General features: G+C 47.5%; 2 protein-coding genes across 6 annotated transcripts in view; one reads left to right on the top strand and one right to left on the bottom strand.

Moving 5' to 3' along the window:
* Lrp1 (LDL receptor protein 1) overlaps nucleotides 1–15,013 on the bottom strand; it is a 135,804-nt gene extending 120,791 nt beyond the window's left edge. For 4 of the 5 annotated variants that reach the window (XM_077699959.1, XM_077699961.1, XM_077699960.1 and 1 more), the window contains exons 1-5: nucleotides 14,682–15,013; nucleotides 12,079–12,195; nucleotides 7,375–7,518; nucleotides 937–1,065; nucleotides 83–243 (exon numbers count right to left, since the gene is read on the bottom strand). In XM_077699959.1, the coding sequence (XP_077556085.1) occupies nucleotides 83–243; nucleotides 937–1,065; nucleotides 7,375–7,518; nucleotides 12,079–12,195; nucleotides 14,682–14,793 (663 nt within the window). In that variant the 5' untranslated portion in view covers nucleotides 14,794–15,013. The remainder of the gene's footprint in view (nucleotides 1–82; nucleotides 244–936; nucleotides 1,066–7,374; nucleotides 7,519–12,078; nucleotides 12,196–14,681) is intronic. The other variant, XM_077699963.1, reaches the window with a different exon arrangement.
* An 11,674-nt stretch (nucleotides 15,014–26,687) lies between these two features.
* Nucleotides 26,688–27,574, top strand: LOC144170273 (uncharacterized). Its single transcript, XM_077699958.1, has one exon. The coding sequence runs from the start codon at nucleotides 26,688–26,690 to the stop codon at nucleotides 27,405–27,407; it is 720 nt and encodes a 239-aa protein (XP_077556084.1). The 3' UTR covers nucleotides 27,408–27,574.
* The last annotated feature ends 356 nt before the right edge of the window (nucleotides 27,575–27,930 follow it).

Below are 27,930 nucleotides of genomic sequence, written 5' to 3'. Positions count from 1 at the left end.
AAAGAACTGCACACAGGAAACAGGCAGGCAAGCACGGTGGGGGCTGCGAGATGCAGGAGGATGATGAGGGAGGTGAGTCTACCTGGTCGCAGGTGCCCGGGACGCTGCACGGATCAGCGTCGACACACAGGGAGGGCATCTCCCGGTGCGGCTCCATGCCCTTCTTGCAGAAGCACACGGGGCCCTCGGGGCCCGGCTTGCACCCGTGGTCACACGAGGCATTGGCACATTGGGCCGTCTCCGCTGTGGGGAAACGGGAGGACACCGTCTCAGCCCTACCACGCCCAATGAGGCTGGGTACTCGTAATGAATTTCATTTCAGGAAATCACCCTGCTTGCCACTGACACCGGCAAGTACGCAACAGCCAAGCCTCGTCCTTATCCCTACCCTTTGTATCGCACAGAGACTAGCAAAATGTGTCGCTTATCAAGCCATTTTAAATGGCAGTGGTGGGAGAAACTGGTACTGGAGGCCCAGGTACACCAAAGACAAAGGGCTCTGTTCTACAACCAAGCAAAATCTCCACTAAACAGAGCAAGTAAGCTGTAAGGAAAAATCTCTAGAGGAATGAAAAAAACCTTTTTATATTCTATTACCTGGTCACTAAAATTGCCATGGAAGAAAGCAGACAGCCCACAAATGCCAAAAACATGACGAGAACCAATCTTTCCTCCACTTTTCTACCTTTGATCCCAGTAGTGCCCACTTGGACCGCTTAAATATTAAAACACGCAATGTATTCTTTTTCACTGCGTAGGGCTGCAGCATAGGACAAAAATCAGCCAAAAATATGAATTCCAGTTCACAGACCAAAATGCCACACTCCTGATGCCACATATGCTTAGACACTCCATACGCATCACAGGCTATTCTTTAGATAAGCAAGCAAGATTATGTGCTCCAAGTACCCACAAGGGATAAAATGGACTACTCACAGCAGAAGGGGCCTTCATCAGAGAAATCCGGGCAATCATTGTGACCATCGCATAGCACAGCAATCCGGCGGCACGTGATGCCATCATGGCATCGGAAGTAGTTTTGTGGACAGTTGTTACCTAGGTGGCCTGCACAACAACAAAAAAAAAAAGAACAATAAGCATTACACAGCATAAACGGAGAAAAAATAGCTACTGTGGCAACCTGAGAGTAAAAATAGAAATGTCTCAATATTTCTACACACAAAAAAGGATAGCCCCCAAAAGCCAAGAAGCAGCAAAAGGATTAAGTAAACATCAAAACTATAAAGTGAAGGAGCACAACACAGGCATCTAAGCCTTCCCAAGAGCAAAACGGGATGGAAGGCAATTAAGACATTGAGAGCGATTTAAAGGAGCCATGAAGAGAAAATGCAAGTTGGTTTTATTCGGGAGATTTCGTGTTTTATAGTGCCCCCAGCGCTTGTCCGGATACAAACGGTGCTTTATTCACTGAGAAATTAAAAAATTTAGGTTAAAATTTTGATTTTCCCGCTAAATCGTTTGTTTTCGGGGTCTGCAATGACATCACAGGAACCGACCGCTCTGCAGCCTAGAATACCTTCATTCACGCATCCCCCGTACAGGGTAGAGACACGTATACGCTGGCGCCGCCATTTTGGGTCTCTTGCTCGCCGCCGAAGCAAGTCATTGTGTCAAAACCGCACTAAAATTATCGCCGCAACGCGGTTTACTGAAGAAGTTTGAATCATATTGTCTGTTTCGCGTTGCTAGGTCTCGTGGGAAACGAAAAGGACAACGCATTGAGCCCGTTGGCCCAATTGCGGCGGCACGGGACCGTTCAAAGGTTGTCTCCACCCTGTACAGCGGTGTTGGTTTGTTCCCGCGTTTCTTTACGTTCCGTAACCTAGATGGCGCCACCATACCGTGGCAAGCGTTTGGTTTGTTTTTGCCCGCATTTAAACCTGGCTTGTTTTTGTTCTGGGAGAAAATATTCGTTCCCTGAAACAGTGCTCGCTCGACAAATGGGGTCACGTAAGACACCGTTGCTTGCGTCAATCGGCCAGTGTCGTCTGAGACAACCCCAAGCCCCGTAGTGCTGTGCAGCTAAACCAAGCATGCTGTGCGCAGTACGAACAGCAGAACGCATCAGTACTTCTATGTTTACATGTGCTTTCGTAACTTCCACTGTTTGCCCCATCATTCTTATTGCTTTGTAAAGAATGTGCCCTAAATTTAAGCGCAAATCGCTCGTTCGGCTAGTTTGTAAGCTCTACCTAATTTGCATCTGCTTGTGCCGGCCTCTGTCAATCGCAGAGCTGGCTCGAATGACATCATAGGTTCTGTTGCGGGAAATGAGCTGGTGGGCCGCATGACCATTCCTGTTTTTCCTAATTATGTAGCTTATTTGAGCGATGTTTACGTTAAAAGTGGTGTCAGTATGATTCTAACGAGGCAATCTTTTGAATGAAACAAACTTGTGTTTTCTCTTCATGGCTCGTTTAAAAAGGGAGGGAAGCAAGAAGCATAAACAAAATACGGGAGGATGCCAGCATTAAACATTATAACATTTTCCGCCTCTCCCCAGCCTTTTGTAATGTACCTGGCTACATCCCCTTTACAGCACTTTGTGTCTGTCTCCATTAGGCCTCTAGAACTTAATAGCTTCAAGATCCGTGTATTTTTCATCTTTACGGGCAAACTGCCGAAATTTGCATTAATTCAAACGCCAGCACCCAAGCCAATAGTAACTGCACTTCACCCATGAGAAATATCTTTATGTCTGAACCATTTTAGTGATATGGTGGAAATCAAGGTCCCAAGACAGTAACTGGGTCATAAATTCGTCATTTTGGAGAAAGTGGTGCCAAATATCACAATAAAAATGGGCCTTAGTTGGAAAAGGAACTTCATGTGAAGTGCGTCTGGATAGGGATTACTAACCTACATAGCAACCAGTGTAATAATGGCACTTTTCATGAACTGCACACACAACCATTGATGAAGAAAGCATCCTGAAATCAGCCTGCCATGCAAACATTTCCAGTTAGCTCAAAATGTATTCTTTGTTTGAGCCACATGGCCCTGTTCTGCCTAGGACAAATTTTAGTCAGTTTTAGCCAAATATAAATCATCGCTCTAGATGAATACAAAGAATGTAATCTGAGAATATGAATAATTTCCGGGGAAGAGGAACCCACGAAACGCACCTCTCAATACTTTGTAATTATGGGATGGAAATCAACATTTATTTATGACTTGGGGTCATTTCAGATAAGATCGAACAAAGCATGGCTGGTCGACCTCTTCAATTCCCTTGAAATTTTTTTACCTCATTCCCGCATGTATGTAATGTGCGGATTCACAAATATTTTCGGCGGAAAAAATTTTGGCCGACTGAAAAAAAATTTGGAACCCACCCGCGTGGACCCCGGCCGGCACCTGCCCACGCGCCGCGGCCAAGTTTAGCGACGTGTACCAAAAAATATACTAATCAGGCGGGGATGGTAATTTTTGTGCGTAATCTACGCCTGGTGTACATTTCGCGCCCAAAATATCGTTGGCTAGAAGAACATATATTTTTTGTAATAAATTTCCAAATCTTGCTCAGAGCGCACTTTGTTGTGTACTTTGCGGGCCAGTAATATCGTAAGTAATGGAGCTAGAGCGTTACAATTTGAGTGAGGGCTGCTCCTGGCAAGCACCAATAAGGGCCCTAAATATCGTGTCTGTGCACACTACCGTTAAAAAGTAAATGGCGCACAATTGTGAAGAAAAAGCTAAAACACTCCGAGTTCACAGGCTTATTAAAAAAAAAAACACTTCTTCGATTTTGCTGAAATTCTCCCCAGATGTTAACCTGTGAATGTACTTCAATGATCATTAAAAACATGTTGCATCATTTTGTTCCTGACGCGCCTACAGCGCGAGAAAAAAGCCTGGTCGGCCAGGTCTTCACAAGATCCTGAGACACGAAACAGTGAGAGCAACTTCCGGTGAATGTGCAGACGTTTGATAATTTTTTGTACCAAAGGCAAACTGTTACTTATTGATAGTATTACAGATAATTCAGAAGCAAAACTGAAATTTTTATGTGAATTTTGGAACGAAAATAAACAATCTGCGCACCGCTAAACGTGTACTCTTCGAAGAAAAAACAGAGGAACTGCAGATTCACGCGCATTTAAAAAAAAACCCTTCTTCGAGTTTTATGAAGCTTTCCACGGATATTTTCTTCCTACTTTAATTGCGTGAGCCATTAAAAAAACTCGCATCATTTTGATCACTGAAAAGCAAAAGAGCCTTGTCAAGCATGCTCGTCACAAAGAGCTGAGACATAAAACGACGATTGTGACTTTCTGCAGATTTCCCTCATTTATTTTGTAGAAAGGGCAGAATATCTTCTGAGATAAGGAGAATAGAATACCCAAGGAACATTAACGAAGTCAACGTTTGAAATGACAGCGTTCCATCGGCACCCCATTAATAGCGTGCAGCTACTAGCTGTTTATTTACACGTTGCTTGCTGCATCAATGTTCACAGTTTCCTCAAAGGGGCACAAACAGTCCGCGCTGCACATAGTTTGCATATATCTGCTTGTGATGACTTCCTTAAACGTCACACGTGTCAGGACTGTATGCCGGGAAAGGCACGCACTGTTCGCTATTCTTCCTTTTTTGTTTCGCGATGGCTGGAAACTTCGTTCCCCTCGAGGTATATGAAGTGAACGCCCTTCATGTTCTCAGACAACACAGTTACCATGTCTTTTGCCGTCTGAATCGCATTTCTTAGTGGTTGTCTTAGGTTGTAAAGTGTCGCCTGGTGTTTGACGATTCCCCCAACTCCGTCGCAGGCATTCTTTCCGTGCCCTGTTGCGGAGAATATCCATTGCGTTTCATGAAGCTGGTGAAACGCAATGAAACTCATGAAGCTGGTGCCTATTTTTAAAGTGGCTGGCAGCTCCGTCACTCACATAAGTCACCTTGGAGTACAGTGGCAGATTGTCGTCTACCCACAGCCTGATTTTTGCTAAAGCCAAGCAGGCATGCGCAGAGTCATGGCAGACGTCATGGCTTGCAACCACAAAAATTTGACAAAAGAGACTGAGTAACAAGCTAAATATATACAAAAAGAATAATAAAATCAGAATACTTAAACGGAATAATAAAAAGTGATGAAATGAAGATTAAAATGCGACCGTAGTCAAATAGTGGGGAGGTAGCGGAAGGCACTCTCCAAATGTGACAGAACTGAAAACTTGTAATCGTTCGAACGCATGCAGCCCCTTTTTCTTCCAGTCCCCTCTTTCGCTCTTTCTGTCAGCCAAGTCCCCGCCGCCGCATACGGTTGAAAAAGCCCAAAAAACACTCGACTCAAACAAAAAAATGAAGATCCCACATGTGTCGTCCCGGACCCCACCGGGCTCAAGGGCGTTTGCCTTCCTGTTTGGTCGCTAATTCGGTAATTGAACCAGTGTGCCCGGAGAAGGACCAAAGAGGGGCGTGCTACCTGGAGACGTTACCCGCGCCGGGGTCGTGTGTGGCCGATGTCCGTTTTTAATACTTGCCATGTGTGCTGCCGACCGGACGGGCTTCCGTTGAACCTTTGATTTCAGGCGAACGAAAGTTACGTCCAGGCGAGTTAAAAAACAAGACTGCGTGCACCTTGTCAAATAGGTGATCTTATGAACCAAATACAGCGCATCACGGTAGCAGTGCGCACAAAAAAAGAGCGTTGATAATGTAAGACAAAGAGTTACCGCGGTTGGGGAAATCTAGAGGAAGCTAGAAAAATAGACCCGAAAACCTTCCAATTGCGCGTTTTACCACCATACATTGCAGCGGTTTCGCCACCGCACGACTGTATCCGCGCTGTGCTTAGAATGACGCACGATATTTCTATGGCTCACACAAGTGCGTTTAGAGGAAAATATCTGTGGAATGCTTCATAAAACTCGAAGAAGCGTTTTTTTTTAAATGCGCGTTAATCTGGAGTTCCTCCGTTTTTTCTTCGAAGAGTACACGTTTAGCGGTGCGCAGATTGTTTATTTTCATTCCAAAATTCACATAAAAATTTCAGTTTTGCTTCTGAATTATCTGTAATACTATCAATAAGTAACAGATTGCCTTTGGTACAAAAAAATTATCAAACGTCTGCACATTCACTGGAAGTTGCTCTCACTGTTTCGTGTCTCAGGATCTTGTGAAGACCTGGCCGACCAGGCTTTTTTCTCGCGCTGTAGGCGCGTCAGGAACAAAATGATGCAACATGTTTTTAATGATCATTGAAGTACATTCACAGGTTAACATCTGGGGAGAATTTCAGCAAAATCGAAGAAGTGTTTTTTTTCTAATAAGCCTCTGAACTCGGAGTGTCTTAGTTTTTTCTTCACAATTGTGCGCCATTTACTTTTTAACAGTAGTGTGCACAGAAACGATATTTACGGCCCTTATTGGTGCTTGCCAGGAGCAGCCCTCACTCAAATTTTAACGCTCTAGCTCCATTACTTACGATAATACTGGCCCGCAAAGTACACAACAAAGTGCGCTCTGAGCAAGATTCGGAAATTTATTACAAAAAATATATGTTCTTCTAGCCAACGATAATTTGGGCGCGAAATGTACACCAGGCGTAGATTACGCACAAAAATTACCATCCCCGCCTGATTAGTATATTTTTTGGTACACGTCGCTAAACTTGGCCGCGGCGCGTGGGCAGGTAGTGGCCGGGGTCCACGCGGGTGGGTTCCAAATTTTTTTTCAGTCGTCCAAAATTTTTTCCGCCGAAAATATTTGTGAATCCGCACATTACATACATGCGGGAATGAGGTAAAAAAATTTCAAGCGAATTGAAGAGGTCGACCAGCCATGCTTTGTTCGATCTTATCTGAAATGACCCCTTGGTAACTCACACCCAAGATACCTGTACACCGGCTTACTGGAAAAGGGTCAGCCTTTCCATATCCTTGGTGGCCACCTGTTTGACTGCAGCAGCCACTTTCACTTCCACCACTAATCCCAGATGGCACGCACAGCATTCAGCAAGCGCCCACAAAATTAACGCCTACCCATATAAACTGCGCTGCCATGTTTGCAACTCTTTACCGTCCAACTTTACCCTCCCAAAGTTCAACTGCGTCTAATTAGGACCAAACCTAAAGCCTCGAACTTTCTCGAAACGTTCATTCTCTGTCGTACAGGTGCAAAGCTCCAATTACTCAGCGTGTATATCCCCCAGAGCTTAAACATAATTAAAAGATAATGTACAGCAGTGACCCAAAGGGACAGCAAACGTGAGTTGAGAAGCTCAGTGAGAATGGTACATGCTTCACAACAGCCAACCAAGGGGAGGCTCAGTACTGTGCTGCTGCAAAGTTAGCCAGTGCTGACATCTGTGCAGCTGTTGCTGGGAGGTATGACAGCAAAGCGGGGACTCACAGCGGCGTGCGTCTTCATCCGATGTGTCGGGGACAAGGTCGTCCGTAAAGCCGCAGTCCGACTCTCGGTCACAGACAAAGCCCTTGGGGATGCATCGCCTGGACAATGCGCACTGGAACTGCCCCGATGCACATGTGCTGGGAGCTGAAGAGGGGGGAAGCAATGCAAGCGACGCTCGATGTGCACACACGGACACCCAGGATGTGCACAAATTGTAGCTTTTCAAGCAGCATATAACAGTTCATAACGAGTAGCGCATTTATTGCTAGAGTGACAGTTACCCTTTCAGAGTCAATTATGTACATGTACGTCCCCGGCAAACTTCAAAATGGTCAATGGCGTAGATGTACTTCATCGCTTGTATGTTTAAAAAGTGCGCCTTTTTCGATCATTTTTCTCGCTTGGCATGTGCTACCACACTGCGGAAATACATAAATTTTTACTTGCGCCGTTGGCTCTTCTTTTATTTTATTTTTTACACTTTACTACAGCAGTGCACCCACTATCGCTTGTGCATCAAGTCATGCACGGGCACGCGGCGGCTGGTTTCGGTTTTGTCCTCCAGGCGCTTCCCACTTCTTGTGTCTACGAAACTGATGCACTTCTTGTGCTTCTCCCACTTCTTGAGCCCACAAAGCTTTCTTAGAATTTTTCTTATGTTACTCATGAATAAACCACACGTATGTAATAATACAAACAATTTTTTTTTACTTTATGATCACCCTAAAAAATTACAATTTTTTCTCGAAATAGATACATCCAAAGAATTTATATCAGCAATAAAAAAAATCGACCCTGGGGGGTCGCGTTTGGCGAAAAAATTTGACCCTCAAATTGTTAATGGAAACATCTGTCTAAAACAAACTGCAAAGAGCAGCAGCGGAACTAGGCAAATGGTATCTGGCACTTGGTAGAATGCCTTGCATGCTGAACTACACTTACTCCTGTGCTGCACGGAAACTTCCAATTGACAGTTGACAATTTACTTTACTTGCAAGTGCGCCATACAGAGAGACAGTGCATCTGAAGGCTTTTGGAAGGCCTTATAAACAGCCGTGTAGCGCAGGTATTAAATGAGCACAATTAAGGTAGATTTCACTGTCACAGCATCAAAGAACTTTTGCAAATAGTGGAAGAAGGTCAGGCATTAAGCGATCCCAAACATTACATTAAACAAGTTAAGCTAGAAAAAAAGTACAAATCTGCAAGAGAAGCAACGATTTGCTTCATTTTTCTTTTATTTTTTTCTCTGGTTGCCCATATGAAATACTTTATGCTCCATAATGGTATTTTTATGCATAAAACAGAAACTGGACATTAAGATAAGCAGAAACAAAACAAAAATATAATTGAGTGAACCCTTTTTGCACAAGCATTGCCACGAAACCATTTTTGAGAGCTCCTTTCCTTACTAACCAGTTTACTTGGTTCCAACAGCCACAAAACATGCATCAGCTGAGAGAATGGTTATGCGCATGAACAATCTGCTGTGTCAAAAAAAAAAATGAAATTCTTGCTCAAGATGATCAAAATGCAATCACACTTGTACATTTAGGTATTCATGGTAGATAAGTCAAGGCGTAAAGGTACATGGAATGTTTTGTTTCTGGGTTTTATAAATTAAAATTTGGGATGTAAAAATTTGGACCAATTTAGAAAGTTACAGGAGAAATCATGTTATCAAAATCTTCCAGAAATTGCACTTTTATTTTCATAAGCAAGAAATATATTATTCAGCACCATCATTATGCTTTGAAAAGACAAAATGCTTTGACAAGGGTAATGTTCACAAAAGGGCAACCAGCAACGCTAACATGACATTTTTGAAAACTCTCGTCACGTGACTCTGCAGGTGTGGAGCAAGCTGCTACTTTGTCCTGTTACATCTGACAGCCAATTCAGTTTGTAATCGGGAGCAATGTTAGTGAGACGTATGCTGCAAGTTGGCAAAGACTCTTCGTTATTGACTCTCAGGCTTTGTTTTCGTGATTTTCTTCAAGCATGCACAGATGAAACTTACTTCCAAGCAAGTTTTCTTACCCCGTCGCTGGAATGAGCAGAATTTTTTTGAGTGGTCAAACCATACCTATTTGACATTTTCGGTGTTGACTGAGAATTTCATTCACTCAGCATTTTTGCTTGTACATAACAAGTTTTGTTCCAGGCAGCAGCACCATTTATTAGGCACAAGTACTTTTGTTTTTGACAAATTCTAAAAGAAACATAAAAATCGTTTGGAGGGCAAATGGCAAACAATACCAGAATATACCCAAAAGCAAAGGCACTTCCTTCTTGTGTGCTGCACGTGATTTGAGCGCCAACTGCACAGCTTATAAATGAAAGAAGTTTAAAACTGGAAGTGACTACCTCAGATATACTGTGAGATATTTCCTCACTGGTTAAAGGAGCCATGAAGAGAAAACACAAGTTTGGTTCATTTAAAAGATTGTCTCGTTAGAATCATACTGACACCACTTTTAACGTAAACTTCGCTCAAATAAGCTACATAATTAGGAAAAATGGGAATGGTCATGCGGCCCACTAGCTCATTTCCCGCAACAGAACCTATGATGTCACATGAGCTAAGCTCTGCGATTGGCGGAGGCTGGCAGAAGCAGACGCAAATTAGGTAGAGCTTACAAACTAGACGAACGAGCGATTTGCGCGTAAATTTAGGGCACATTCTTCACAAAGCAATAAGAATGATGGGACAAACAGTGGAAGTTACGAAAGCACATGTAAACATAGAAGTACTGATGCGTTCTGCTGTTCGAACTGTGCACAGCATGCTTGGTTTAGCTGCACAGCACTACGGGGCTTGGGGTTGTCTCAGACGACACTGGCCGATTGACGCAAGCAACGGTGTCTTACGTGACCCCATTTGTCGAGCGAGCACTGTTTCAGGGAACGAATATTTTCTCCCAGAACAAAAACAAGCCAGGTTTAAATGCGGGCGAAAACAAACCAAATGCTTGCCACGGTATGGTGGCGCCATCTAGGTTACGGAACGTAAAGAAACGCGGGAACAAACCAACACCGCTGTACAGGGTGGAGACAACCTTTGAACGGTCCCATGCTGCCGCAATTGGGCCAACGGGCTCAACGCGTTATTCTTTTCGTTTCCCACGAGACCTAGCAACGCGAAACAGACAATATGATTCAAACTTCTTCAGTAAACCGCGTTGCGGCGATAATTTTAGCGCGGTTTTGACACAATGACTTACTTCGGCGGCGAGCGAGCAACCGAAAATGGCGGCGCCAGCGTATACGTGTCTCTACCATGTCTCTACCCTGTACGGCGGATGCGTGAATGAAGGTACTCTAGGCTGCAGAGCGCTCGGTTCCTGTGATGTCATTTGGGACCACGAAAACGCACGATTGAGCGGGAAAATCAAAATTTTAACCTAAGTTGTTTAATTTCTCAGTGAATAAAGCACCGTTTGTATCCGGACAAGCGCTGGGGGCACTATAAAACACGAAATCTTTCGAATAAAACCAACTTGCATTTTCTCTCCATGGCTTCTTTAAGGATAAAGTTCACAGATCTGTTCCTCTGTGTCTAAAACTTACCCTAGCAATTATCCATATTTATCCTTACTCAGCTAGTTGCAGATTTTGCAATAAGTACGAATATTTATTTGTATGACAAAATCAGATAAACTTAACATTTTTAGAAAATGAGTAGCACTTGGCATTGCGTAATTAATGCACTGACACTTAACGAGGACCAGTACGTGTAAATGTGAATCTCTCTAGAACAAGACAAAAAAGTAAGACTAGTATCAATCAAGGAAAGATCACACTACAGTACAGAGAGTTCCGTTATTTTTTTTGAGGCACATGTGATTACACATCATGAGCTTGAAACAAGCCCTCTTCTCTAGTAGCCAGGCTCTCCCTCAAATAATACAGCAAGCCCTTAACCAACAACGGCAATGCACACCATTCTTCATTTATAGCTTTGAAACGTAATGTGTGCACCTATGAACCAAGCCCTGTCAAAGCACAAAGAAAAGAAAAGAAGGCACATAGCTGGAGAGAATGAAATAAACAAGAAGCAACTGCACACGTAGTACCATTGCACTCCTCTGTCACCATGTTGACGGGAAGATGACACGTTAGGCGGCCTTCAGTTTTATCAGTAACTTGGATAAGAAATAGGCTGACGCATAGCTGAGACAGAAGTGATTGCTCTGTGCAACCAGGTCTTGCTTTTTTTGTAGCTCACAGTGGAAGCTCACCAAATCGATTTTTCAGCCCATAAGATATATTGTAACTGCCCTGCAAAGTACACTTTGCAACCAACCAGAAACATTTATAACTTGTGCACTTTGTGAGACAACTCCTTTTGCTTCCTGCATCCTTCCTATCCCTGCCAAGTGGGAAACCCACTTGGTTGGGTGCGCGTACAAAACAATCGCACGTAAATCCCGCCTTGCAAAAACACTAATACTTCTTGTGTAGTAAATTATGAGAAGTAAATAAATAAAGACAAGTAAAAATATAAGAGGACAAAAATAAGCGATGTGGGAGAATGGCACCCTGCCCTGATCCAAATGTCTGCCCATGCCTACGCGTGTGTTGCAAGTTTCTTACTCTTACTCCTACCTCATGCAGGGGTAGTTTGAGCTACAAAACCAGCTAGCTACACATGGGGGCAAAATGACATTCTGAACGATGAGCACAAGGCGGACAAGAACTCACCACAGTCCTCGGGCTCATCCGAGCCATCTGCACAATCGGGGGAGTAGTCGCATTTCCACTGCTTTGGTATGCAGTTGTGCCCATCGGCACACGCAAACTGAGAGTCCGGGCATTGCACTGCAGGCAGCAGAGACAGCACGTAAAGGCCTCCTCCTTTTCGCTCGGAGCTCACGGAGGAGCTACTCTCAATGGAATCGCCTAATGCTCTCAATAATTCATTTTTGTCTGCTCTCACAACAAGTGTGGGGCTTTCTCAATTCCTTTACTTCTGTAATCTTTTTTTATGTATGTGTGATGAAGCCTCTCATTTTCTTTTACTTGTTTATTTTGGTACTTTGCTGCTTGCTTCTTTGCTGTCTGCAAGGGAACTATGCTCCCCGTGGTAAAGAACACGGAGAAAAATGAAACGTGTGATTACAGCCACCATTGTTCCGCCGAAGAAAAAAAAACAGAAAATTTGTGGCTTACAGTTTTGCTGTATGAAGGCTTTATGCTTCTTTCCCACTGCACAGTAAATGTTGCCCTTTCTGAAGTAAAGTTATGTTTAAGCTTCCGCTTTCAGATATAATGCACGTTTACAGCTCTGCACTGCAGAAAAAGTGAGAAAAGATTGTTCACACAACATTCGAACGAAAACAGTCAACTGAAAAAAGAAGAAGAAAGAAAGTAAAGAAACGATGGCACCATTAGGACTGTTTTTTCATCTTGTTAGCCCACGCTTATAACCGTAGATTCCCTTCAACAACACGAAAACGGAACATAAAATGTAACAAAGTTTCTTGTGCGCTCCTAACAAACAGAGTATTTCGAGGTTAGCCCCAGGCATGCAAATAAATATTATATGCTTTTGCGCTGTGAATGATTGCAGACTGACTCTACGTAACCTATAACTTATTTGGGGGGGGCAGGATTCTACGCGAGTCAGTATTCAACTTTGCCCTGCCTACACTATGGCTCTGTGTTTACAGTTATGTCACGATTGCTAGAGTACGGTAAATTTTTTTATGTACTATCAACCAGGTCCAAAAGTGTCAGGTTTGTCCTCTCAAACTGAGGACACTTGCAAAATTAAATGCATTATGTAAGGAAGGGCTCATCTGCTCCTGAAATGCACACCTGAAAAAAGGAATCTGAGCTAGCTGCTGCTGATCCAAAATTTATGCAGTAGATCACAATGTAACAAGAATAAAGATGGAAGGAAGACACAACACGGAACCAAGTTGTGTCTCACATTTCTGTCCATCTCGCGTTGCCTATAGGTCTAACATTGGAATGCGCATACGGTTTCCCTAGCTAAATTTCAAGCAGCATACATAGGAGGCAGCCCTTCCTATGCACTTTACGGTGCAGCATTTTTATGAAGCCCTTTCGAGTGAGCAGTTTCTCAAAATTATAAAAACAGTGATTTGGTTTACAAATGATCCCAACCACAACACCGATCTTATTGTTATCAGATCAAACTTCCCTTTTAAACGATTTTTTCTTTCGTAGAGCTTTATGCAGTTAATTGTGTGATATATGGTCTGATCGGGCAGTAAAAACGACATATCGAAGCCAGTCACGTTAAGTATTTATTTATTGTAGACGCAGTCGTTGCTGTAGCTTCGTACGAACACTGCCAAGCGCAGATTCAGAGTAAAGTTTTTCACGTGAAAGGTTGCGCGATACGCGCTCTTTGCATCACGAACTGCCGCGCATTGAGCCTAACCATCTCCGAGATATTGATCGGCTACAGCCAATTTGGTTCACGTTTCGGGTTGCGCAGAAACTTAACCCGTGGGCACAGGCAATGAAAGTGACAAGCCAAGGTGTTCCACCGCATAATCGAGCCCCTCGCCATGTTCAGCTTTCGCCCCCGGACTCCCACGCCCGCGTAAGCAAATTTCATTACAGCCTGCGGCGCAGAACGCGTTTCACTCGGGATGCGCGAACACACGCGATGTCACTATCTGTCAAAAAAACTCCGATCGCGGCGAAGGACGACGGGTTGTCCGTGCGGACAGCACCGCTTCCCTGCCGAGCGTAGGAGCGGTTGATCCCAATCGAATGACTGGAGAAAACACGTGAAGGGAAACGACCTCGCCAATAATAACAAGGAGCGGATACGCGTCCCGACGCCGAGCCACCAGCCGCGGGAGATGACAGGGCGAGACGCGGCCAGCGGAATCCAAGCACGCGCAGCACACAATTCCTAGATAAGCTAATGAGTCACAATTTGCGCGGGCGTTAATTATCTCTCCCACAAAAGAAGCAGCCCCTCCCTCTCCCGCTCCTCTCTCCTCGGCTCTTCTCCTACGCTCCGCTGCCAGTCGGCAGCAATCTTAAAAGCGACGAGAGGAGTGAGTGTTTAGATAGGCTCCCCGTTCGCAGGATGCACACGCGCCAAGATAAGGCAGTCGCAGACCTAGGTAAGCAAAGGGCCGCCTCCAAAAGAAAACAAACGCTCCTCGTGTGTTTTGGTATTTTTGGCCCGTCTGACAGTCAGCTGCACGGGCGAGCGTCTGTTGCCTCCGAGTGCTCATCGTCGCAACATTCGGCGTGTTTCAAGACACTTCGCCAAACAGGCGCACGCGGGAGATATCGAGACTGGAGACGGCACCAACCTCGCGTCGTTTCCGTCGTGGAATCGGCTGTCACGGCGATTACGAGTGCCGTCAAGACGATCACGGCGCTGGCCGATGTAGCCGCAGCAGCCATCGACGCTGGCTGGGGCATCCCGAGTAGTCTTCGCGCACAGATCACGCAGTTCTTTGACGCATGACTTCCGCGCCGCCTTCTCGAGCACACCGACCGCGCAAAACGCCTGCACCACGTGCGCGCACAACACAGTAAATTAAGCTTTCCACCGCAGTGCTGCCGTCACGCTACCCTCGAGCGACACGGCGCAAGTTGCACTGAAGATGGCTAGGCCTAAACTTGTTAAAAAACGCCGCGCTCGGCAGCGCCACCAAGTGCCGGAGCCACCAAGGAAGCGGAGTGCTCGCTCGCGACGCGGTCTTTACGAATCTCCGTGACACGATTGCGAATGAACACGAGATAAAATCCTGCCGGTGCACTATTCACGCTCGCCATTGCCAATTTCAAGTCCACGAGTATTTTGTTGAACCAATGCACGTCCTCTGCTCATTAGGGCTTGGAAATTGAGCAAGCAAGAAGTGAAAGAGGCACTGATCAATCAAACCCCGTGATGTCTGTGACGTTCAACCTTGACAAAGTGTCCAAGACATGCACGCCTTGCTGACGTCGCCAAAGGAGGCCCGAGTCTCTTCCGCGAATTGTTACCGACTGACTGTTTTGTTTTGAAGCCCCCGTCGCGCACTTAAGACGTGTACGCTTGCATTTTGCGCACGTGCAATATTCTGCATGGTTTGTGTATGTGTAACTGTCGGTAGACACAGCTGGGAGACGCGTTGCAAATAGGCTCCGTGCAGTCAAGTTTGCCGAGCGGGCGTAGCGCCATCTACCGCGCCTCCCCGCAACACTGGGTAGGCCGAGCCGCACCGTCCTGGCCGGCCGCCTGCTTTAGGCACTGGGCACGGGCCTTTTGCAAGGGCGCGTGCAAGTGGTGAGGTGCGCTTAATAAGTGGCTCAAGTTTGCTGAATACGCTGCAACGGCGACAGGATGGAGTGTTATCGACCTAGAGGATTTAAAAAGAAACAAAGCGCAAAAGGGAAGCTAACGCCTTCGCTGCCCTGAATCGTCCGAGTTGGGAATGCTGGTCACAGCCTCACAGGCGTCACATGTTTCCGTGAAATTGTTAGAAAATACAACGGCGATGACTAACAAGCAGATTACACGCTGCTGGCAAAGTAAAGTATATCGGTTTGCCAGCTGTTAATACTCGTGAGCTTGCAATAAATTTCCCCTCTTAGCGAATACCGCGCGCATTGGCAGTATTTGAACGAAGATTGGATTTCTGCTTTGTGCATGTGTCTTCAGCGGCGTTTATAATGCAAATTCATGCGGCACGTAACACTCCGCTGTCGTTTTAACGGGGCTCACAACAGCAACTTCAGAGAACAATAAAAATAAACGGAGTTTATGATGATTCTAATATTTGGAGGCCCTGCTTACCCCGTAAAAAGGAAGATGTAGTCTTAAATCGTTCACGGGCATTTCCTGGCGGGCCTGCAGCGAAACCCATGTAAATTCTGAATGTATTCGCGGAAAAGGAGACGGAAGGCACAGAGGTTGTAGTCTTTCGCTCCTGAGGCGATAATTGACTTCGTGCTAGGAGCAAGAAAACGTGCTCGCTCCGTGTTCGCGGGGTGGGACGAACTGGCACCATTGGAAGGGGCGAGGAACAAGAGGCATTCTGGGAATGTTTGGCGATAATTCAAGCCGTGAAATTGAAAATCGTCGTCAGGTTCGTTTCTCGGCCGGAGCGGCCGCTTCTCCGATAGAGGAGAAAAGCGAAAACGCCCGTGTGTTCGAGATTCTGGCCCCGTGAAAGATCCCCAGGTGGTCAAAATTAATCCCGATCCCTCCACTACGGCGCGCCTCATCGCCTGTCTGGCATCGACGAGTTGAACCGCACAATCAATCGAAAATCTCCGCCAGTTGGTGCGCAGTTCTTGATGCTTTCCACCCGCATGATCCACACTGGAGCCCGCGTATTTAAGGTGATTATACTTACTTTGAAGTCAATGCTACTAGCACGTAGCGCAGTGTACACACCGCACTACACCCAAACAATCGATCCTGTGAGACGGGCACCGTACTCGCGAAACCACTGCGGTCCGATTTCAAGTATGCGAATAAAACGGCTTTTTTCTAATGTTGTGAACAGCTAATTAATTTGTGCTTTCTAGTGAAAACACAAATTCGCTGAAAAAAACTATGTGGAAACGTGCACACGAAAGGCTCCACCTGCGCTTCTGCTATGAATGGCAAAGTCCATGGAGGAAAAAAAAGCTTAGGAGAGGCCCCCAGCTATCCCCGCGCATTGGCAAAAGTGTGGAGGAAGTCACGTGCTTTCGGCGGCCATTGGAAGTCGCGTTAGCAACGGCGTCCTAGCAACAGCCCGCCCGCCGTTCGCCAGTCATGGAGGAAAGGCAGCGCCTGCCTTGTCGTCCGATTGCGAAGATTGCTGCTTCGCTTTGCTGCGCTGTGGTCTTGCGGAACTCGAAAAGGATGCTGCGAGTTGCGACAGCTGCGCCGATGTGAATATGTCATTTAATTTCTACTTGCAAGTGCACCTTGTACCGCGTCAAGCTATTGCTCCGGTCGCGATCACGACGCGCCTATTGAAGTGCAGATATCGTGAACGCGCCGTCCCGTCGTACGCGCGGACACCCGTCTGGTAGATTTTCGGGAAGTGATACACGGTGTGCAGTACGTAGGCGACTTGCAACCGAACGATTCGCAACTCAATGTTTTGGTTATCGCCGCCGCAATATATAGTTTGCTAGGCCGGCAATGCGCGGCAGTGCTTTTGCAACTGTTACAAGGTAGATTCCCAGTTGATATAATTCCATCGTCCTATTACCTTAGTAGGTGTCCGTCTGTTGACTGGAAGAGTGCTGGATCTGGAATCTCGATCTTTTTGTGGTCTCGCTCTGGATTTCGCTTTTCAACGCTTCATACTGCGAGGTTAGTGTATGAACGTTTTCAACTGATATCACCTTGAATTTATTGACACTGAGACAAGTTGAAACTTGGCGAAAAAAAGTTTATTGACGCCACCCACCCTCTCATTTTTTTACTCAATAAAACGTTTTGCCTCCTCCTCCTGCTCCTCCTCCTCCTTCGCAAAAAATTCTATCGAAGGCACGCGAACAACGGTAAAAACATTCCACAATTTTTAGCGTGAAATCTGCATGAAGTACTGCTTACCTATATATATATACAGAACGGCCGTTTAATTGACTAGTAATCTCTGGGATTGCCAGTGAAACTGCAACGCAAACTTGGGCACTTTCCAGTCCGGTAGCCGCACGGCGTTCGCCCACTGTTTGCGGCGTTCTCCATCGCTTGGGAACCTATAAACGGCGGCGATTGCAAACAAAGGATGAATGCACACCAATGTACAGCAATACTTGTCAGCGGAATGATGCACTAACCGGTGGAAAGTGACGCCCAATTCCTTGGGTACCGATCGCGACTTGCAGCCTGGCACCGAGCATTGCGGCATTGTTAGAGCGAGCCGCTTCGCAAACCTGCTGCGGCCACACTGAAGACATGTAACAGTGTAACCGCGCGTTTAGGTTCACGGTCACGCGCTGCAAAACGGCCTTCTACCTGCCTATCAGCTGATTTCCGCCGGCTCGGCGCTGGCAGATGCAGACGACAAGAGAGGCGATACAGGACGGAGGAGGCGGAGAAGGTGCACCGAGAGAGAGAGGCAAAAAGAGTCCGCCAATGGCATGGAGGGCCAATGGTCCGCCATTCGACTTACAGAAATGGCGTTTCCGGCTGCGCTGGGTGTGACGTCAGGGCCTCTCCTAAGCTTTTCTTTCCTCCATGGGCAAAGTCAATATCGCTTGCCCTCCTCCTCCGTACGCGTAGTCAACAGTTCAGTCCTTCAGTCTATTCCTAGCCCGGTGCGGTAGAATTACTGTAGTATGTTTTATTTCATATAAAACTTAAAAATTGCGTATACTACATTTCATCCGGTGCCGCCAAGCACGAGCGCATCCGAAACCCGAGCCCGCTGGCGAGCGGTGGCCGACCCAGTGTTTTTCTTATTCCCCGATGGCGGCGCTGGGTGTCGCGGCTCAGTGTCGCCCTCTGTTCACTGCACGGCGCCTATAATTTTACGTCTCAGAATCGGAAGCATTAGCGAATAGGCCATCGCCTCACGCTAGGCTATATGTATGTGAACATAGATGTCACACGTACTTGCTTCTTTTCAACGAAAGTTGTGCGAGAGATATATGATTTGTAGCAGTGTCGGCGCTTCAACTCTGCGAACACTCCTGGTGTAGCACACACGTTTGCAAGTGGCTGAATTTTTTCAGGAAATGAAAGTGTCGTGTCCAAGCTTGCAATATGTATGCGCACGCAAAAGGGACTATTACTCCGGTTTGATTAAACGTGCGAATGGTGATACAAAAAAAATATGGAAAATTGTACAAGGTGTTACAGGCAATTCCCGTGCGCGACGCATTCCATAGATAACAGCACGGTTGAAAGCTTCAATTCCTACTTTACCAGTATTGCCCCACCCTTGGCGTCAAGTCATCAAGGTTATAACGACGACACATGTTTAGCCAATCCCATATGCAATACCTTCGTTATTCACGACATTGAGTTCGGCGAATGGCTATCCACTGTAGCAAAACTGCGCAACAACAAAACTCCTGGGCTGGATGAAATCACGGCGCGTCTGATCAAAGACAATATAGACATATTATAGGCCCGATATTGTGCCACATCTTCAACCATTCACTAGCAACTTCATCCTACCCCTCTCCTCTAAAAACCGCTAAAGTATTTCCCGCATTCAAAGACGGTGATCGATCCGACCCTTCGTGCTACCGCCCGATATCGGTGCTCAGTATAATCAACAACATTTTCTAAAAAATACTTTTCTCTCGAATCAACCACTTCCTGGAAAAATATACAATACTATGTCCGCAACAGCATGGTTTCCGGCCGGGATTTTCAACTTCCACCGCAGCTCAAGCACTGACCCAAAAACTCAACACGGCTTTAAATAATAACAAGCTAATTTTCGTCGTGTTTCTTGACCTACAAAAGGCATTCGACACTATCGACCACTGCATTCTCCAAAAAAATTTAAAAAACTATGGTTTTCGAGATAAGAGCTTTGAATTCTTCTCTAGTTACATCAGCAACCGTAGTCAGGTTGTTACCATTGGCGACATCACTTCTTCCGAAAGAACGTTACGGACAGGTGTCCCGCAGGGATCTGTCCTTAGTCCTTTGTTTTTTTTTATTTTATACGTAAATGACTTACCGCTGGCTATCAATTCTGCTGAGATGCTAATGTATGCGGATGATGCAGCATTGATAGTTACTGGAGAAAGTATGCAAGAAATCGAGATAAAAACAAATGCTGAACTAGCAAATATATCGAATTGGTTCATGTCAAATAAACTCACTGTAAACGTGAAAAAAACGAAATACATGATAATACATTCACGACACAAGCCGATAAATTTAGACAGTATTCAAGTAAAAATATAATTTTGCACTCGAGAGTACCACCTCATTCAAATACCTTGGTGTAGTTATTGACAACTATTTGCACTGGCAAGCTAATATAAACTCAATTTGCTCCAGGTTATCTTCCGGCTGCCATGCATTGCTACAAACAAGAAATTATTTTGACCAGGAAATATTGATAATTTTGTACTTTTCACTGATCCACTGTCATTTATCATACTGCATAAATTCATGGGGTTGGACATAGACCACATACCTTGAGCCATTACGGAAATTGCAGAAGCGGTCGATAAGAATAATAACACACTCTAGCCATGATCACCCGAGTGCACCGTTGTTTCACAAACTTCAGATTTTACCCATTGACAGTTTGCGTCAGCAGAAAACAGTCATTGCCATGAATAATGTAATAAGGTATAATCGCCCGGTTAATGCATCCATACTGTGTTCCTCATCCCGCCCCACCAGAAATGCCCTAGCCGGTCCGACCAATAACGTATATGGAGAACGCCGACTACAGTTCATCGGTGCCAAAATATGGAATAATTTGCCCCAGGAAATAAAATCGGCTTTCAATTTTCCCCACCAAATTAAAAAAACATTTTCGCTCTATTCTTAATGAACCTCCGTAACCGGTAAAAGCTCTAGAATATAGGATCTGCACTTGGTAATCCTTTATATCGTGGTTAACAGGTCTTGGGAAATACTTCAAACTGCTTGTGTATCACAGTTGTATATTCACTGTTGTATTCTTACATGTGTATAAGTATGCAAGTGTATAAATCTGAGATCACACGTGATTGCACATATCCATAAATATATGCGTACACTATAGTGTGCAAACCAAATATGCCAGTGTAATGCCCTAATTTTTTTTTTGTACACAGTGTTCTTTACCACATTTATTTTGTGCTTAGATTTTAGAATGCCCTGTACTCCTAGTTTACCACTTTTCTTTTGTGCTTTGATTTTGTTTTAGTGCCTTGTACTCCTAGATTGGACCCTATACTAGCCTCTGGCTACGGGTCCAAGCAGTTTTTGGCTTTCATGTTTGAAGTCTAAATAAAGTGAAAAATGAAATGAAAATGAAATGAAATATTTTTGGTTAAAGTAGTGGATATATAAGAAATCACGATTGTTATGTTTCTTTATTTTCTTTTTTGCAAAAGCACCTTGGCGTGAACTAAATAGTTGATTCATATTGATGCAAACGCTGCAGTGGGAATAATTAAGCTTGGTACCAGAAGGGGACCGTATTCCCATGCCCAAATTAGTCCCGTCTCTGACTTGATTGCGTCGTCTGTAATGATTTGTTTTCGCTCACGTAATGTTCATAGCACAATTAAGCATGAACCAACTAGCTCAACAAGTTTTGATAAGCATAAAATATATTGCATGTTCGATTCTGGCCTGTGCGCGCCGCCTTATTTCGGTGCCGTACACCGGACAAGAAGACCCCCTTGCACCTATACACACCTAATAAAACTACTTGGCCACTAATTTGTAGGGCCAACTTGCTTGCTTTTCTGTTTTCTCCATTGTAATATAATAATAATAATAATAATAATAATAATAATAATAATAATAATAATAATAATAATAATAATAATAATAATACTTAGTAGCGAAAATGTGGCACCCTATGGAACAGCCGGCGATGCCCACGATTCCACAACAGCTGTTGGGTACTGGCATAATTCCGTAAGCTATAGCTGAGAGCTGCGGAGAGGCAGGACCTTCGTTTCCTTGACGCAAAATCGTTCGCCCATGGTGGGTTTTACGGATAACTAATTAAAGTATGTTTACTCATCCGGTGGAGACTAACAACAAAAACATATGCGTGCGTCTGAAGGGTTCGCAGCGGAGAGGTTCGAATGGATTCTTGGCGGAAAACTGTCAGGCAATTAACGATCTCTCAGAGAATTCCGATACGGGACTCGGCAAGGGTGATTTTAAATTGTGGATGCAGCGGATGTGGCTTGCGGTCTGCGTGTGCAGATCGAACGCGCGGGCGCTAATCAGCAGCATTAGCCTCGCTGAGAGTGCTATCAGCGCTGGCATCGAGCGATTTTGAGCGGTACCTGACCGATTGAAAAGCGGGAGTGTATTTTTAGAGGCAAGGTGAACGGTAAAGAGCGTCGATCGTATCAGCGGACGTCGCTCTATTGCAATTCCTTCAGAAAACGCGAAGCACCGTATATCGGACTGCTTTTGCTCAAGAAAACCCCCAAGCAACCACCGGACGTCCGTCGGCTGTCCAACGTACGTCGATTCCGGCTCTAACGGACGTCCGTGGGACGTCCGTTTCTGGGCCGAAGTACCATCGGCGTCAAATGAAACGCAAACATGAAAATATGAACCTGAACACACAAATAGCGCGATTTTCTTCCATGCAAGTCAAAATGACGCGTGGCTTAGTTACAAAAACAAAGTTGGGAAATGTGGATTTCCAAATACAGTGAAACCCCGCTGTTACGTCCCCCGGACTTACGAGGGATTACCGCGCTCCGGGCGAACTCCCCATAGAAAGAATGTATTAAAAATCCCGATGATATGACGTTCGGGTGCACGCAGTCCGCTTCATACGACGGATTCTGGCATGGATAAACCGGTATTTTTCCCATAATTTACGCCGCTCCGCCACCTCGTCCCAACCTTCTTTATTCTCAACCCCCGTTTGACGCTGCTTGATGGGCAAAGGTCCGTAGGCGGGCCAGACCACTTGCTGAACAGATGTGAGCAAGCCGGCGGGTACTCGCGAGCAGGAGTAACACTGCGACGGCCCCATGCGCTAGAAGTACGCCAACCGTGAGAAGTCGAAGTTCATGTGGCCGGGGGACCGCAAATTCGAAGCTCCCGCCGAGCCGCCGACGAACGCGAAAACATACGACGCAATCCCACGGCCACCCCACGGCGATGACCGAACACCCGCACGCTCGATCCAACTTTCTTCCTTTCACGATGCTCCCTCTGCCACATTGTCACTCGCTCCTTCCTTTGGTAGAATGCTCCGTCCTCCTCAAGGGTGGACACACATACACGTGGGCCACACCATTTAGTGTCAATCGCTGGCCGCCGCAGCAAGTCACAGTAGGGAGACCGCTATAATTTCCTCCGCAACTACTCGCAAAGTTTGAATCATCTTATCTATTTCGCGTTGCTGGATCTCGTGGGAAACGAAAACAGCTATGTCTTGAGCACTTTGACCTGGAGCTCGGGACCGTTCAAAGGATCTCTCCGCCATGTATGGGAATGCCATTTTTTCAACCCCGCCTTGTACTACCGTTCGTTTCACTTGGCCTTGGCCATTTCACACTAGCCTTTTCCCCTCTCAAGCCGTATCTCGCTCTAAGGCGCGATAGCGCGGGACGGCAAGGGTGTCGCGTAGCGCGCCGAGCTTGCTAGTGGGCTAGCTCGGACGCATAAAGGGTGCACAACATAGGCGTTGCTTTTTTTAAGTGCGAATGCACTTCTTAAGCGAGCCTGAATCGTCCGCCGCCGTCGTCCGCATAGCAAGAGCTGCGGGTGCGCGCGCTCCTCGTCTTCCTCCTCGTCTTCCCTAGCAACAAGGGGAGATGGGCGCGCGCTACTCTTTTCCTCCTCTCTCCGCTCAGTGACTGCGGGTGTTGGGCGCCTTCTCTCCACTTCGGGCGGGAGAGCTCTCGCTCGCGTAGCGGGCGCTCCGCATTCCGACGCGTGAGGGCGCTCGTGTAGCCCTCGCCGTAACGGCGGGCGCTACTCTCCTCCTCCTCTCTCCGCTCAGTGACTGCGGGTGTTGGGCGCCTTCTCTCCACTCCAAGATCACGATATCCACCGTAATCGCGCAATCAACAACCCTGCATTCGCACTTACACACTCTCCCCCTCGGGGAAGTGCGAGGAATTTTTTTTTACTTGGAATTTCAGCAAAAGGTTCGCAAATCACGCAAGAACGCTCTAAACAATGTAGTTTAAATAAGTTCACAACCCTCCGGTCGCGTGAGGCCGTCCACTAGGCCGGAATTTATCCGCACGCCGGTCGTACAACACCCCGGTCATACGACGGTTTCTCTTGGTCCCTTGAAATTCGGATTGTCGGGGTTTAACTGTATACCAAATAGCGTGCCATTATATGAACCCTACTAACAGTATTTTTTTCAAGTTTGCACGTTCTGGTTCATATTTTCGTGTTCGCGTTTCATTTGACGCCGATAGTACGTACCAGACGACGCGAGCGCGTGGCAAAAGCCACCGATGCGCACTCTGGAGGCCTCGCGATTGTTGTCGAAACCGGCGCGGCGCGCATGCGCGTCCTTTTTTACTCGCAGGCACGCTGATTTTCTCGATTCCGGCAGCGGTGCTGCCATAGAGTTAACACTACTGGGTACTGCGATGGTGACTGAAGCCCCGTAGAGTCTTTGTAGCATTCCTTTCACCCCGATGGCACATTTGCGGTCTAATGTGACGATTTGCGCCTGCTGTTGCGCAAGTGCTCCTCGCGTGCTGATAAATGTTTACGGGGATTGTTTTGTTTGGTATTTTCTTATTTTGTGCTTTATCGTGTTACACGTTGATACTAGCGGCTTGCGAACGGCGTCGTAAAAGGAAGCGTGTGTCAAGTACAATCGCAGGGTGCTGCGCAATCGACAACGAAATGCCAGCGAGATGAGTCGCGAACCTTTATTCATTTTGTTTATTACTCAATGAACTTGTGTTTCAGCTCGCTTTCCGCTGCCGATAAAATAGGCAATTTTCGAGTGTGTTAAAGGATATGTTCTTCGTTTTTTTTTTTTTTTTGGTATCTAGCTTACTTTGTGGGATTCTACATTTCACACACTAGTGATTTCCCACCCCGCAGCCATCCGCACTCAGCAAACATGCCTTGCGAGCGCCGGCTGCGGACGGGTCCGTTGTTTGCGGAGACAGACAAAGGCAGGAGGCGGCGAGGGCAAAACATCAATGGCAGCATTTATTGCAAAGTGCAAATCAAATACACTGCATACAGACTAATCGTAGGCCATAACGGTAACATTGGGATGCGAGGCATTAAACAACGCTAGAGATCGAGATGGTTCGACTCACCGATGGCATACCGGAGCAGCGGAGCGCTGCGGAGTGCGAACGCGGTTGCGGTCTCCCAGCTCGTCCGGACGCGTGATGTGGGGAGCGCACTCGCGCCCTGCCCCCTCTCCCCACTTCGAGCGCACGCCGGCGGCTATGGCCAAGCCGGCTGACGCGGCCGGCACGGGGGCAACCTTCTCGCAGCAATGCGCTGCGCGGTACATTGCCAACCACCCCGGTAACAACCCGTTTCGGGTCTCGGTTCCCGTTTCCTCCGCGACGCCTCGGAGGGCGCGCTCGTAGCTCTGGGAGGAGGTTGGGGAAGAACCGGTCCTCGGCAAGAGCCGAGGTCGGAGGTTGCGAGCGAGGGCCTGCTCTCTTTCGACTCATCGACCTCTTGGAGGAAGGACCTCCCTGCCCCGACCTCGGAGACGACCCGCCCCCGCGACCTTCACTGGGTAAGCCAAACCCTTTGTCTTCCCTTGCGAGAACGCTGCAGTAGGACAGGACTATCCTCCCTGCTGTGGCTGCTGGTCTGTTTGCACGCGCAACGATATTAGCTATAATAAACCTGTTTATTGTTTGTTGCGAGTCCGTGGTGTCCTTTTTCGCCCGAACCCTGAGCCACGCGCGACTTTGCGCACGGCGGGTTGGGAGTCGCGTGAGAGCCGCCAAGTTATACGGCGGGACGATTGCGTAAACGCTAGCAGGTGAAGTTCGCTTCACAGGTTAGCCTTACGTAGGCGACCCCACATCTTGGCGCCCAACGTGGGGCGAAATCGGAAATCCGGACTTTGACTTTTGGCGGGGAACGACTGTCGGGACCCGAACAAAGGATGGCAGACGGCGAGTCGTGTGAGGCTCTACGCGTCTTGTCAGAACTAGCAGCAGAGCGTCGGGAGTTTATGGCCGGGGTCGCAAATTTGCGAGATTCAGCTGCTGACGCCGGCGGTTTGCATCCTCCCGTTTCCGTTCCGAGTCAGGGTATGCCCGCCGCCAACGCGACGGCGGAGAACGGGCCCGACGCGGGGAGCGCTGACCGCAGCGCTATACCAGAATTAGCGGTATCCACGGGGTCACCGCTGCCCCCGAACGGACCAGCGACAGCTGCACCTCCGGTTTCGGCTAACGCTAGTCGGCCGACGAGCGAGGCGCTTTTGCAGGATGCGATGCGCCTCATTCAGAGCATGGCGGTCGTGATGCAGACAACACTGCAGGCACCCCCCGCGCGAGCGGAGAGACCGCGCGTGAAGGTAGACGTTCCTACCTACACAGGCTACCACGATCGCGTCAGCGCGAACGAGTATCTCGACCGCCTGCAGCAGTATCAGCAGGCGATGGGATTAGGGGACGCCGAAATACTCGAGCGCATTGTTCCCGTGTCGCTGACGGACAAAGCAGCGCGGTGGTTCCGGTTGGTGGGAGAGCGCTCGCGTTCTATGGAGGATTTCCGCGCGAAATTCCGCGACGAATTCCTCCCCGCTAACTATGAGTACCGCCTGCGGCGGGAGTTGGAGCAACGCACCCAGCATCCGGACGAATCGCTGCTGGAGTACGTAAGGGCCATGGACGAACTTTATCGTCTCGCGGAACCACTCGCCACGAACGCGGAGAAGGTAGAGCGCGTCACGCGACAAGCTCACCCGACTTTCGCGGCTTACCTGAGAGGCGGCGGTTTCAGAAATTTGGATGAACTTGCCTCCGAAGCTAAGCGTATCCAGGGGGACATCCTCGCTGCGCGAGCTTATCGGCCACCACCGCCCGCGGCTCACTCACTCGAGCCTCGTTGTGCGTGGACAGGCGCGCATTCGGCGCGGTCGAACAGGACAGACGGGTCGGTAGCGGTCGCGGATGAACAATTTCGAGACAACTGGGAATTGTCAGATCGCGCCCTAGACCCCTACTCGTACGCGTTACGGTCAGCACATGCTACCGCGGAGCGCAACCAGCCGCGCCGAGGCCAGCACGCGGATCCGAGGCCGAGCGTGCAACCTCCGCTCGCCCCCGAGCGCGATGCTCCGCGTGATCGGGGCAACCAGCGGCAAGGCCGTAGCAACCGCTGCTACCGCTGCGATGAGCCTGGTCATTTTGTCCGCGACTGTAGGCACCCGCCGCCCCGAGACCACGGGCGTTCGGGAAACGGAAGGGGCCGCCGGTAAATCACATTGGGCAGCCGGCGGTCGTCACGAGTATGAATGCTTCACTCGCGCCGTTGGCTTGTCGTGTTGGAAGTTCCGCCGACGGGCCGGCGCCGTACATAGAGTTAACCATAGCTCGCAAGAAGTTCGCCGCTTTGTTAGACACTGGGGCAAGTGCTTCTTTGTTCGGTGACGAAGTGTTAGCGCATCTCCAAGAGAACAAAGTTCATCTCCGAGCGTGCGGCACAACATTTCGGCTTGCGAGCGGCACAGCACAATCGAGCGGTGCCGCGAGGCTTGTTGTTCGGTGGGAGAGACGTGTAAGGCGACAACGCCTAGTTCATCTTCCCGGCCTGACGGTGCCCATTATTTTGGGTCGAGACTTTTTGACCAAAACGGGCATCGTACTGGATATTGCTAACGGAGGGTACCGGGAGCGAGCCACCGGTGCGCTCAAAGCTTTTGTTAGGCCGCCAGCAGACTCGGAGGCACCGCGCCCCGCGAAAATGACTCAGGCAGGCGACGAGCACGACAGGCCACTAAG

This window comes from Haemaphysalis longicornis, unplaced genomic scaffold (assembly GCF_048455015.1).
Source record: "Haemaphysalis longicornis isolate Haplotype H1 unplaced genomic scaffold, Haemaphysalis longicornis Haplotype H1 scaffold_2, whole genome shotgun sequence".
In the NCBI taxonomy this organism is placed as follows: Eukaryota; Metazoa; Arthropoda; class Arachnida; order Ixodida; family Ixodidae; genus Haemaphysalis; species Haemaphysalis longicornis.
The sequence above is the reverse complement of the archived record's forward strand: the minus strand, read 5'-3'. Positions and strand labels throughout refer to the sequence as shown.